The 14693-nt window shown below is 40.8% G+C and overlaps 1 protein-coding gene across 3 annotated transcripts in view; it reads right to left on the bottom strand.

Annotated features, from left to right (window-relative positions):
* Nucleotides 1-3780: 3780 nt before the first annotated feature.
* npnta (nephronectin a) overlaps nucleotides 3781-14693 on the bottom strand; it is a 46855-nt gene continuing 35942 nt past the window's right edge. For all 3 annotated transcript variants that reach the window (XM_085275725.1, XM_085275726.1, XM_085275727.1), the window contains 4 exons: nucleotides 10827-10916; nucleotides 9548-9646; nucleotides 5593-5852; nucleotides 3781-5444 (listed from right to left, as the gene is read on the bottom strand). In XM_085275725.1, the coding sequence (XP_085131851.1) occupies nucleotides 5334-5444; nucleotides 5593-5852; nucleotides 9548-9646; nucleotides 10827-10916 (560 nt within the window). In that variant the 3' untranslated portion in view covers nucleotides 3781-5333. The remainder of the gene's footprint in view (nucleotides 5445-5592; nucleotides 5853-9547; nucleotides 9647-10826; nucleotides 10917-14693) is intronic.

The raw sequence follows: 14693 nt of genomic DNA on the forward strand, positions 1-14693 counted from the left end.
ACACACACACACACACACACACACACACACACACACACACACACACACACACACAGAGGGACCTACATGTGTCTGGGTTGGCTATTTCCACTTCCCTGTGGATCTCTTACTGTCTTGATGTTTTATCTCAATAAAAGGCTTGTTTGCTTGCCCCCTTGGCCCCCAAATAAGCAGCCAAGAAGTGAAATGAAGATCTTTAGATATCTCATAACAGGTCAGTGATCTGAAAGATGAACTGATCTAATATCGAAATCGCAGGCCTTATCTGAGCAAACAAAAGTTTGAATCATTCGCTGTTTTCTGCTGTGTGGTGGTGTGTGTGAGTTATGGAGACTGAAGGAGATTATCCACCATAGCCATTCCTCTAAAGGGCATCAGACTATTTTTTTGTTGTCTACCAGAGCGAGCACACAATCAAAGCTTTATCGACTCTGTAGTTGTGAAAATTTCAAGGTGGCTTCAGTTACTGCTGCTATTGAAATAATGAAATATGAAAACGCAAGCGGGCGGAGGTGGAAAAAAATTCCACTGCCTGCTTATTGTGATTAAACTTCTCTAAGGCTACTTACCACAAAGAACACTTAAAAGCTTATAAAAAGCAGATCGACCCACTTTACTTCATGGTAAGAATTAACTAGGTGCAGCATGAAGTGTAAGTGTGTGGTTTCTCACAGTTCTGTGACACAGTTATTTACAATGGTATTTGCATTAATGCCTGTAACTATGTACGAGGTTTGGTCTTCAGTTTTATCTGAAACCTGCCAGCCTTCACACACAGCTATAATGAAGCTTTGTGGCTGTATCATAAAAAAGAGAACATATCCCTCAGTGTCTGTGGGGATTTGAAGTAATACATCAGAGAACATGTCCTTCTGCTTCCTTTTAGCCATCTGCTAACTAACTAGTTGCTTCATCAAAGTAAGAAACTCTGTTCTCCCTTTCATCTAAAATTTATTTTGTCTGATGCATTTTTTTAAACATCCGATTTCTTAAAAACAACAACAACAACACCACCACAGTATTAGATTGAATCAGATTGGTTATCCTTTAATCTTTTAATTTACATTTTGTTGTATATGAATCTTGAAAGACTTTTTTTCTGATGGATAAATATTAAAAAGTTTCCTTTTTTCATGTCTTACAAAAGTAATTCCAAAGGTAAATAGAAAAGCCAAATAAAGTAAAGCTTGCAAGAAAGTAAACAAACTGATTCCAGACAGAAGTTTGTGACCTGCAGTAGTAATTGGATGCTAGTGTGAAGGTGGTGTGATCTTCATATTTTTTATCATTTTTCCAGAATAGTTTGAAATTCTGGGACATCGTTATTTTAAAGGTACCACATTGAGCTTTTAAACAAACCTGTGTTTGCTTAGTGTATTCCTGAGAAAAGCCAATCATAACACTCGTATTTCAAACGTCCTTTGTTTGTATATTGTTATATTTCTTCCTATTTTCCTTTTGGCTGCTCTCTTTAGAGGTCGCCATCATCTACTTGCATCTCATCCTATCGCTAGCATCCTCTTCTGTCACACAAACTCTCTCCATCTCCTCCTTCACTTACATCCATGAACCTTCCCTGAGGTCCGTCCTCTTTCCCTTTTGTTCGACAGCTCCATATTCAACATCCTTTCTCCAATACTTTAAAACGACTAGCTCCAGCCTGCACATGTCCAAATCATCTCTAACTTTGTCTCCAAACTCCTCAACCTGAGCTGTCCCTTCGATGTATTCACATCTGTTTCTTCTGCTCACTTCCAATGAAAATCTGTCATCTGTCAACCTGTCCATCACCATTGCAAACAAGTAGGGCTGAGAGAACATCCCTGATGTAATTACGCCCCACCTTGAACCCGTCTGCCACTCTTACCACCGTTTAACAATCACAATAAAAGTATTTAAAACTTCCTTAGATGTTTCAAATTTGTGAAATGTGCACTTTGAGTTGTTACACTCTCTCGTTCTCTTTTATTTCACTGGAGTATTGACATTTTTATAGCATGACCTGCTGTTGATAGAGCTGTAACTGAACTGTGTGGCTGCATATATTACAATATCAACAACACCGGGGTCATGGCCTGTATATGAAAGAGAGCCACCTTGATGCTGCCCTCTAGTTTTAAATCCTTTTAAAGCCTGAATTATAAATATCAGTATGTTGGTCTTTTGATGCCCAAACTGATAATAGTTGTATGAGAGAGAGTGAAGTGCTAAGCTTAATTAGCAAGCCACAGACAGTATGGAGCCCCACAAAAAGTATATACTTATACAAAATGCAGTTATTAATTACTGAATAGTGGTAAGTGACATACTAGTGAAATACAAAAGTGTCACTAAACACAAGTGGGGCACAGACTCACTGGACAGGCTGTTAACACAGTTTTGCACAGTTAGTCACATCAGCTGCGTTAGAAATTCTCTAAAAAAAACACAAGATATCGAGCTCAGTGACTCAAATTCATAGATACTTTTTCATCCATCAGTAAGGACATGCATGACCTCTGCTTATGTGCTTCTAAATTAAGATAAAACTAAACTCTTAGAAACATAATGTCTGGCCAGATACTTAATCTGGATGACAGTACCCTGGTCTCCAGTAACACTGTGAGGAATCTTGGCATTGTTTTCACCAGGATATGTCCTTCAGTGTGCATATCAAGCAAATATGTAGAAGTGCTTGCTGGACTCCTGTAATAGTACATATCTGCTTGTTTACTTGTGGTTCCTAAGGTATTTAAAAGTAGAATAGGAGGCAGAGCCTTCAGCTTTCAGGCCTCTCTTTTGTGGAACCAGCTCCCAGTTTGGATTTGGTAGACAGACATCCTCTCTACTTTTAAGATTATTTTAAATCTTAAAAGTAGTTTAGTTTAAAATGTTACATTTTGACAAAGCATATACTTGGACTCTGAATCCAGGGTCACCTGTCTGCTCTCGGCTGCTTTTTTTCATTCACCATACACACATCTGCATTAATTATTGGTTATTATTAATCTAAAGTTTTCTTACACACCATGTCTTTTGTCCAAATTCCTTTCCTTCATACCCAACAGCAGATGGCTGACTCTCCCTGGTTCTGCTGGAGGTTTCTTCTTCTAAAAGGCAGTTCGCTCTTCCCACTGTCAAATGCTTGCTCACGGGGATCCTTTGATTGTTGGGGTTTCTCTGTGTAATTGTAGGGTCTTTCCCTTGCAAAATAAAGTGCCTTAAGGCAACTGCTGTTGTGATTTGGTGCTATATAAATAAAACAATTAAAGGAGCTGAAACACAGCTGAATGAAGCAATTACAGCTGGTGTTCGGTGTTCAGCACTTACCTCTTAATCAAAGTGACTATGTCACCAATGATTTTCCAGAACTTTTTGTGTGTTAAAAAAATACACCCTCAACACCCTTTGATATGCGATGAAGGTGTAAATTAGCTGCTGACACCAAAGTCTTTTTTTAAAGGCTGTAAAGTTGCATTTTAACACTGATGTCTTTGACTCACTTTTGGAAACAGCAGGCATTTCTGGATCTGCAGTTTTTGATATTTCCAACATGTTGTAATTTCTGAGCCTCTACTTATCCTTCCTGGGTGGAAGCCAGAGGGCTAAATCGTGTTTTTTTTTTTCTTCCAAATATTAACATTTTACCATGTTTTGTAAGGATTGTGGGGCTAGGTGGACTGGAAATGTAAATTAACTGGCTTAAACAATATTGTGTTTTTGTGTTCAGACCACACAAAGGATTTTACAATACAAGCCACATTCACAACCCAAATGCTCGCCCACACACACATTCAGAACTTTATTGATTGCACTGTAAAACCTTTATTTGTCTCACACATCCATACCTACAGCTAATTTAGAATCACCAATCACCTAGCATGTCCGTCTTTGGAAGTAAGCCAATTTTGTTTTTTTGTTGTTTTTTTGTAAACACACCATTCAAATGTTTTTTTTATTTACATACTGGTCTGGATAATTCTGAATTTGGTGAATGCAACCATGCACACAGAAAACCTTTACAATGCCCTTCATTATCACATCATACAATATGCAACTATGTGCTTAGCAAGTTACAAACAGAGCTTTATACCATATGAAGACACATTTTTGGACACTTTAAACAGCCTTGCACTACACAAGGTTTTGATCTGTGTACACGTTCTTTCCTTAAAAGTTGAAATATCAACCAGCTGAAATCCAATCAATATCTACGTATGAATTTACATAACATATAAATCACACAACAAATGGGATTGTTTAGAGTATGTACACACAACTACATTTACAATAATACAATTTGTGAAAACCTAAAAAGGTGTTGGTGTCATCATCTTTATAACAAACTGCACTTAATATAACAAAGCACAAAGTGTATAATAAAAAGTAACTTTTCGGTTGACTCGAAAATTGTACAATGATTCTGTTTTACACGTTTCAAGTATCTGAAGAACATGATCGCAGAGTTTTACCAACCTCAACAGGCAATAACACGATAGAAAAGATGCTAAATATCTGAACTTTCTGCGACCAAGCAGGTCTTTGAAATGCTGTGGCAAGAAAAAGGACCTTTCAGACAAAGCTGTGCTATAGAACAGTAGCCGGTAATTAAAACGAAAAACAACTCACATTTGACCAGCAAAATTAGCGGTAAACTGACTTTTGGTGTTATGCTGTGGGCCTATATCAGATTGAAAGAAATCTGCATTAGAACCAATTCAATTTTGACAAATAAAATTTGTATTTTATGTACATTTTTTAAATCTCCAACCAAAAGAAATCTACCGCTTGTTTCTTCTTCTTTTTTTCTGATCAAAACAGTCACAAAATGCACCCCTGGCCACATGTTTTCACCATTAAGCAACTAAAAAAGCAATGGCTTGTGGTTAAAGGATCAAAGCGAAGCAAAAGCGGGCTCCCTAAATAAAGGAACAATCCTCTCTCCGGGAAGAAATGAAGTGAGCGTGGGCCTGTCAGCGGTGCAGCTGGAAGGCTGCCAGTGCTGTTAGGTGGAGGACATTTCCATGGTGAGTAGGTACATGCACACTTTAGAGTAATAAGGTGATGGAGTGAGATGGAAGCTGAGAGGACTGGGGATGTGCTGCTGGGATCCACCCACGAGAACAGGTTCGGTCCTTTTATTAACGGACAGCCGAGTGAGAGAAACCCACTGTTCTGCAGACGCATGATTTGGGGGGATTTTGTTTACACGACGGCTGAGGGGTTTAGGGAGGGATCTGTGAGTGCCCAGGCAGAGAGAGAGAGAGCGGGGAGAGGGGGGGTCACAACAGAGTCCGTTCTCTTTGAGATGAGTTTCTCTCTTGTTTTCTTTCTGCCTCGCCCTGTTCTGTCAGTCAAAGTCTCCTCAGATTGTGCTCCTCTGTGCAGGAGCCTTTCCTCAAGGTTATGTCGTCCACGGCCATCTCTCCGCTCCTGCCTCGCCCGCGCTCCCCCTTCAGGATCACCTGATGAACAGCAGTAAAATGAGGCACACTGAGGTATTCTTACATAGGAACAGGAACATAAAGTATGAACATTAAATGATGTTAGATGTTTAAATATTTTTACTTTATGAGAGACTCATTATTTTTTTATATTTATTGTTATACTTACACTTTCCAGGCCTGTGCCCCATAATGTGATCTGGGTGTGTCTCCAGCCATTTCCACCTGTTCGACCCCAGACTGCTGGACTGTACTGCTTTCCCTTCTTCACAAACACTTGGAGCATTCCCACATGGTGACCTGCCAGCTTGTGCCGGAATGACAAGCACAGATTGCCGTCATTCCAGGGAGGGATAAGGGGGAGGACCAGCCGCGCTCCTCGTCCAGTCCTCTTGTTTCCTGCTTCGGGTATCGTTAGGTAGCGTCCACCTGCGGATGCAAGTCACAGATTTTAAGTCAGTGATGACATGGTAATCTAAATTTTCACAAAAAAAAAAAAGAAGTAAAGACTGAGTTGTGTTGATAAGATTAAGCTGCATGAGCTTTCTGTGAGAAGGCTGTACTCTGAAACTACTTAATAAAATAATCAATGTTTGTGGCTTTGCCGTTTTTTTTCTAAATGTCATGTTGTTTATCACCTATATCACCATCAGTCTGTACACAGTGCAGAAAAATATATAAGCAAGAATCAGGGATTTGGTTTGAATGCACTTCAATTGAGCCAAACAAAGTTGAAAGACAGATCTGAGAGAAAATTTGTTGAAACAGACCAGAAGAACTAAAATGACCAAAAAAATGGACAAAACTCTCTTTCCTTTGTTTTTGGGATGCATGTGCATTTTTACTGCCACAGAAACTGGTTTCTATTTCACCATGTATACCATCACACATACCTGTCATTTAAAAACATTTTTATTGGCGTTATTTTCTAGAATCCCGATGCAAACTTCTGATGACAATGTTTCCCTAGTGGTTTCTAGAAAGCCACATTGTGTTTTCCTGTCACTTTATTGCTGTCACTTGAAGAATAGTAAAAAGAAATATACACACCAGCCAATTCAATAGGTACACTTTCGAAACTGCTTGTTAACACAAATATCTAATCAACCAATCAATGGCAGTGACTCAGTGCTTTAAGGCATGTAGACATAGTCAATATGATCTGCTGAAGTTCAAACTGAGGATCAGAATCTGGGTCCAAGGACTTGCTTGTTAGGACTATATGATTAGCAAAGATCTCCTTCACATACTGCTACACTACGCTTGAAAGTGCATTATGGTTTTCTGATAAGGCTCCATCTGTCAACCAGTGGCTACAGTCTGTGATATGTATTGTGCCAATGGAAGCCTTCTCTACAGCACTTAAGGACAAACCTTTCCTTTTCTATCGCACATGGGACCCTTTTTTGGCCCATCTGGACACTCCTTCTGCTCAGAGGTTGAAATCGGGCTTACGGGATTTAGCCTGGCAACAAAGGGACAATTGTTAACCTTTTTCATTGTCTATTACTATTGCTGTTGGGTTTTTCTTTCTACCTCCCAGGTCCTGCTATACATGTAGATGCATCTTTGTCCTGTATATGTATATGCTGGTGACTGCTGTTTTCCTGCTTTGCAATTAAAAGTTCAATAATAAAAAAAACAATAAAAAAAAACTGAGGATCAGAATGAGGAAGAAATGAGATTTAAGTGATTTTAAACGAGGCATTTTGTTGATGCCATATTTGCTGCTCTTGGCTGCATGTGATTTACTGTACTGGGATATTTCTCCACAACCATCTCTCGGGTTTACAGAGAATGGTCTGAATAAAATCAAAACACATGAGAGTGGCAGTTCTCTGTGTAAAGTAAAGCTCTATTGATGTCATAGATGACATGAGAATGGCCAGACTCAGACGGTATAGCAACTCAAGTCATATCAAAATAACGCAAAGGTCATCTCTGAACGCACAACATGTGGAACATTGAAGTAGATGTACTACAGGAAACCGAGGCTACAATTCCCAAGGGCTCATTCGAATTGGACAATAGAAGACTGGAAAAATGTCGCTTAACTCTCCATTTCTGCTGTGACATTTAGACCAGCGGTCCCCGACCCCCGGGCCTCGGACTGGTACCGGTCAGTGAGTCGTTTGGTACCGGGCCGCGAGAGTTGAGGCTCAGGTGTGAAATGTATAGTTTTCAGGGTTTTTATTGGTTTTCAGTGTTATTTTGTTATCGTTTTTAATCGTTAACACGGTTTTCCTTGGTCTTTTCACGTGTGTTATGAATAAATCTTCTTTTTTTCGGTACCGGTACTAGTTTTATTTTGTTGTATTTATCCGCGACACCTTAAAGGCCGGTCCGTGAAAATATTGTCGGGCATAAACCGGTCCGTGGCGCAAAAAAGGTTGGGGACCGCTGATTTAGACGATAATGTCAGAATTTGGCTGAACATCCATCCATGCTTTCAAACATGAAAGCATGGATGCTGTGTTGTATCAATGGTTCAGGCTCGGTGTGATGGTGTGATGGTCTGAGGGACAGTTTCTGGTAACACCATGAGCCTCAGGCTTCCTGCATATTGTTGCTGACCATGTCTGTGACTACAATGTGCTCATCTTCTAATGTCTGCTTCCAACAGTCAATCAATCAGTCAAGGCTTTATTCACCACGTGCAGGTTGCCCTGCAGTGAAACACGCCATGTCACGAAGCTCAAATGATTTCTGTTTTTTGAACATGACATTGAGTTCACTGTACTCAAATGGCCTCTACAGTCACCTGATCTCGATCCAATAGAGCACCTTTGGGATGTGTTGGAACAAGAGATTCACATCATCGATGTGTAGCCAAAAAACTGCATCAACTGTGCAATGCTGTCATGTTTTTGTAGTGTACTTGTTTTTGTTTTCCTGTAATTGTGGTTAATTTATCATTTAAAACAAACATGGTATATAAACATAACTGATACTTATGTTTCTGTGCATCAAAATCTCCAAAATACATATACAGTATATAGATACTAGACAAACCCTTGACCCATTTATGTTTCTTTCCCTCAAAATACATGTAGTGGCCCTGGCAACTAGATGTATTTTGGAGATTTTAATTTATGCATTAGTTAGTGATAGTTGAGCTACAGTTTTAAAAATTTAAAGGCGATAGAGCCTCTGAGTATTAGCTGATTAATGCTGATGTATTTTGCTTATACAGCATGTATGGCTGGTGTTAACTGCAGGGGGTGTATTAAGTATCTGCAGGCACACAGAAGCTTTCTGCATAAATTATGAGCGCTCTCCAAATCTATGCCAATCCTCTAATGGGCATGAGTGTTTGCCCGTGGCTGTCGATCAAAGTACTTAAAGGGATGAACAGTAAATATTTACATGCTTCATAACACACTGGGGATTTTGCAAAAAACTAGGCAGACACACACACACGCACACATATATGTACAGTATAGCTAAGCGATTATTTAAGTGTTCTGATTAACATTAGTAGCACAGAGAGGTTACTGCAAATTGAAATGTTGTCCATTAAAAGGAATTTCTCTAAGTCAGCACTTAGCTTATGATTCATTCTAAATGATTGGTCAGGGATCTTATAGGTCTGGGGAAAGAAAAAACCTTTATTGCCTTTGTGAAGGAGCTCGGACTTTAGCTGAAATGAGGCCTCATTCAGAATGTCTGAAAACACTAATAACTGCAAGACTAAACGATTTGCCAAAGGAAACCAAACCTAATTAAACAGTTCCAGTACACTGCACCTTTAAGCCTTCTCACTACCCGTAGAGAGTCCTCTTAACATAATTCACTATGTCTTCTCCTCGTCTGAACCCACAAAGTAACGGTGTTGTATTCCTATTTAATGTGAGCCACAGGTATCCCTGATGGGTCACGTAATCTACTTCTCATTTGCATCGCTTTGCAGAGTGAAGCGCTAATCTCCAGAGGAGACAAACGACTTCCCTGGAGTGATTTCACCTTGACCTGTAATTGAGTAGAAGCTACTTAGATTGCCAGAGTGTGAGTTTGCGCGTGTGAAGCAGCACGGCTTGTGTTATTTCTAGTTCCTGCCAATAAAACAAACACTTTGCCGTATTACAAACGTGTGACTGAGGAGAATCAAGTTGCCCTTCAATTACCTGATGGATCAGGCGTCGTCTCCCAGTGCAGGTCCCCGTCTTTGTCCCTGATCCAGCCGCAAAGACCATCATCAAAGGAGCAGCTCAGATACCCCGACTCTGAATAGAAGAAAAAAAACACACACTTTTCAGAGAAGTGGAGAATGCACACACTTGCACGAGGCGTCAGTCTGCTCTTTGTAATGCTTCACAGTAACCTTGCTTTTTTTTGCCTCTAACTTCCCCAGGAGCGAGAGGACTGGCGAAGCTTCTTCTGATGAACAAGATGATACAATAAAAGCGTAAACATTTGTTGTAATGTTGTAATCTCTCTGAAGAGATCTGATGCACTGGAGAAAAATGAATTGGAAATGGAGCTGCACAAATTACGAGCAGAAGTGCATTCATCTATAAAAATAAGAGAAAAATATCATAAATATTTACATGAGCTGCAGGAACTGCTGATGTCATTGTGTTTGTAAGTGAACACAAAGACTACTGTTTGCATGCCTTGCATTGTAATTAAAATACATCGTGGTTACAACACAGCTGTAATATTCAGTGACTGATGATTTCTAAGATCCCAGTGATGATGCCCAGACAATAACATTAAGGCAACACAGGCAAAGCAGCTGCTGTAGCATGCAGGCGCTGCGGTACAAATTGGTTCGATGAAAATAACATCCATCATTTTGTCCCTGAAACAGAATTTCCAAGAAGAAAGAAAAAAAAAATGCCAGTTCATTTTCTGAGCCAATGAAAACGCTCTGTGCCTGTGACACGGCGTATCAAATGATACACCCAAACCACAATAAACACACAACTAAATCATTAGGCAATCTTTGCTGCATACCATTGACATCAATAAATCACATTGAGCAAACATGACAGGAGAAGCCATCTCCTCACAAAAGCTTGTTGTTGTGGGAACCTCCTTAATAACTCAAGTATTACGAAGGTTTTGGGCGAAGCTGTGATGTGCTTCAAAATGGTCAATTCATCATTCAAGCAGTCAAGCAATCAAGCTGGCGTAATGCAAAAAGTGGGAAAAGTCTTGCACCGCTTTCTGGGCTGCGAGCCATTATTTAAACCGAAACGACCAGATGTCATGTGTCACCCCCTGGTGAAGGCCCTATCAAAACACATCTGGTCACTGTAATACCTTCACCCTCTGCAGCAGCACTGCGGGAGATGATTGTCAGTTTCATTTTGGTCACGGTAAATGCGGCTCGTCCATCATCATTCGAGCTCAATGAGCGGGGCTCTTGCTGATTGTCTCTGTCAAATGTGTTTTGTTTACCTGGGTCATCCTTGGCTTCGTCTGCCGTGTTGCCGAGCTCAATGTCAAAGTCGATGTCGAGGACTGTGTTGCCACTGGGGTTCCGGGGGACTGAGAGGAAAGAGACAGAGAAACAGAGACAAAGGCTTAGATAAAGGATTAACAAAGGTATTATGTTTGTTCACTAACGTCTGCCTGTGGCTGTTATATCCCTTTGTTTCATTACTCAAAGATTTTACACGGCGAAATCAATGTCATGGCTTAGCACCTCCATAACCAATGTCAGTAACAATTAATAACAGGCAAGACTCCAGAGACTGGAATACCTGAGAAAAACCTGTAGCAACACTAGAGCTCTAATGTGAGTCATAAAGAGGAAAAGGAAGATGGCTCATCTGATGCAACATCTGAGCAAATGTTACGGCTGCACACCTAGCAGCTTCAGTACACGAAGCTGCTAGGTGTGCCTCTCCTTAAATAGCCTCTTTCCTTGTCCGATGGTGTCACCCTGACCAAAATATCACAGACTGAGCCGAGTCATTAAAGGTCAAGTGTGCGCCGGAGAAAAAAAACCCATGTTTTTTTTAGTGAGCAATGTTTTGACCTTTTTGTTCTGTTAGAATGATCACTGTCTGATTTTAAAATGCCTTTTGAAAATGGTTGAAAATGTCAAAAATATATAAAGTACAGAGACATCCTTATTTTGATATATACTGGGTTTGCACTTGTCAGTGGAATTTAATGAGACAAATTATCAATTAAAATATTCTTAGCCCTCCAGGCTGCTTCGTGTGCGTTTGCTATGAATGAACTGTAACCTGCACTTGAACTGTCAAGCCCCCCCCCCCAGAGTCCTTAATGTGTGCCCCTTCCCACTCTACACTGAAAGGGCTCCTGCACATGCTGGGTCACGACCACCTGGCAGACTGTGATGTAGTCTGTCAGTCGTAGGAATCTGAGAGTGTGGAGATCACACACACATAAACACACCAGTCTCTCGAGCAATCCCAGGCATCCTGTCTCAGAGCGACGCTGAAAAACTAGTTCATGCATTTATTACTTCCAGGCTGGACTACTGTAATTCATTATTATCAGGATGTCCAAAAAACTCACTGAAAAGCCTTCAGCTAATCCAAAATGCTGCAGCAAGAGTCCTGACAGGGACTAGAAAGAGAGAGCAGATTTCTCCTGTTTTGGCTTCCCTTCATTGGCTTCCTGTTAAATCCAGAATTGAATTCAAAATCCTGCTCCTCACATACAAGGTCTTAAATAATCAGGCCCCATCTTATCTTAATGAGCTTGTAGTACCATATCACCCTATTAGAGCACTTCGCTCTCGCTCTGCAGGCTTACTTGTTGTTCCTAGAGTATTTAAAAGTAGAATGGGAGGCAGAGCCTTCAGTTTTCAGGCCCCTCTTCTGTGGAACCAGCTTCCAGTTTGGATTCGGGAGACAGACACTATCTCTACTTTCAAGATTAGGCTTAAAACTTTCCTTTTTGCTAAAGCATATAGTTAGGGCTGGACCAGGTGACCCTGAATCCTCCCTTAGTTATGCTGCAATAGACGTAGGCTGCCGGGGGATACCCATGATGCATTGAGTTTTTCCTTTCCAGTCACCTTTCTCACTCACTATGTATTAATAGACCTCTCTGCATTGAATCATATCTTTTATTAATCTGTCTCTCTTCCACAGCATGTCTTTTATCCTGTCTTCCTTCTCTCACCCCAACCGGTCGCAGCAGATGGCCGCCCCTCCCTGAGCCTGGTTCTGCTGGAGGTTTCTTCCTGTTAAAAGGGAGTTTTTCCTTCCCACTGTCGCCAAAGTGCTTGCTCATAGGGGGTCATATGATTGTTGGGTTTTTCTCTTTATCTATGAAGCGCCTTGAGGTGACTTTTGTTGTGATTTGGCGCTATATAAATAAAATTTAATTGAATAATTAATTAATCCAGGTCTCTCTGTGTGTCTGTGCTTTTAAGGAACAAGCATCCCTATGAATTTGGTTGTAGAGTATATACCTATGAGTGATGTAAAAAAGAAAGGGCATTGTCTTTCAGCTCTAAGGTTTAACATATCACGCTCCTACTGCTTCCAGAGGAATTAGGAGGGTAAAGTAGCAGCTCGGTCCTGCTACTCAAATGCGCTTAATTAATTCATCATGAGCAAGTGTGAGCAAGGAGAAAAGACCACAGCAATGACCTTAGAGAAGCAACTGTTGCTCTCCATTAATCTGAGAATGGTCAGAAGAAGATTACTCACAAAGGAAAACATTTGTGAATAAAACTCAAGACTCTCCCAGTCTTCCTGGGAGTGGACGTCCAAGCAAATTCACTCCAAGGTCAGATTGTGCAGTTCTAAGAGAAACTGCAAAAAACCCAGAAGCTGCATATTATGGTAAATGGTAAATGGCCTGTATTTATTTAGCGCTTTACTAGTCCCTAAGGACCCCAAAGCGCTTTACATATCCAGTCATCCACCCATTCACACACACATTCACACACTGGTGATGGCAAGCTACATTGGAGCCACAGCCACCCTGGGGCGCACTGACAGAGGCGAGGCTGCCGGACACTGGCGCCACCGGGCCCTCTGACCACCACCAGTAGGCAACGGGTGAAGTGTCTTGCCCAAGGACACAACGACCGAGACTGTCCAAGCCGGGGCTCGAACCGGCAACCTTCCGATTACAAGGCGAACGCCCAACTCTTGAGCCACGATCGCCCCATTAGACTCAACTACCCAGAGTCCCGGTCTATCTATCTATCTATCTATCTATCTATCTATCTATCTATCTAACAACTAAGGATGTCTTTGTAATGTGGGGTAGAGGGGGGGAGAAAAACATGTAAACAATAATTTGAAATATGCTGTGATGTTTGACTCTTGACCTTGTGTGTGTGTGCGTGTTTGTGTGTGTGTGTGTGTGTTTCAAGCCAGTTATTTGGTAGTAAAAGCTGCAGAGTTGATATTCTATATTCTGCCCAATTGCCGAGCAAAAAGTAAAGAAAGAAAGAGTTTAAGGTTTAGAGACAAGTGCAGTGTACTTATTCCTTTCTAGACACCGTGTAGCTGCATCTTTTAACCGGCAGGTTAAACATCGCACTTCATCATCCATCCATCACTGTCGCTCAGTGAAAGCCTCACATCTCTGCAGCTTGCATTCAGAGATTAAGAGCCTTATTTAAGCCTAATTTACAAGAATTCCTGACACAATTCACGGCATGTTTATATTCTGCAAAATATGTTTATTGGAGTTCTTGCTGACTTCGATGGAGGTAGAAGTGGCAGGCAACAACATTAACATGAAGAGGGGGAAGCAGCGAGACACAGCTAGCCTGCCTCTCTCTGTAGTTAAACAAATGTGACTATTAGCATTTCAAAAGCTTACTAATTGGCAGTTCTGGCACTATGTCTTTAAACCTTATCCAGACAGAGTCATAACAATTTGTTGTTTTATAGGCATTTGTGTAGCATTATCATCATTATTTGGCTGGAAGCCGACTTCATGGTGTTTTGCCAAGCAAACAGCAGAGATGCTACGCAGGACAAGCTGTCGTTATAGTAAAAACCAAAGACACTGTCATTTTTTTTCTTTTACATTCCGCTTCTAACACACGTCGATAACAAAAATGCACAATTCAGATAAGCGTATCACTTCATCTCAGCCTCTGCTCCTTATCTTACTGTGAGGTGATCACAGCTTTCACATTTTTCCTTAATGATTAAAAGGTTATAGAGACGAGGTTTTCAAAAACGGGTTCCGCTCACTTCACGGGTCAAGACCCAAAGGAATCTGTGAAAACCTTTGAATTAGTTCCGACTGAAACGCACACCTGCACTCGAGAAGCAGCTGAAGTATTCTTCACGCCACGGGGCTCTTCTTCATTTT

The sequence above is a fragment of the Mchenga conophoros genome, linkage group LG6 (genome assembly GCF_057382185.1).
Source record: "Mchenga conophoros isolate Kocher_MC1m ecotype Shallow Benthic linkage group LG6, M_conophoros_male_GT1.1, whole genome shotgun sequence".
Taxonomy (NCBI): domain Eukaryota; kingdom Metazoa; phylum Chordata; class Actinopteri; order Cichliformes; family Cichlidae; genus Mchenga; species Mchenga conophoros.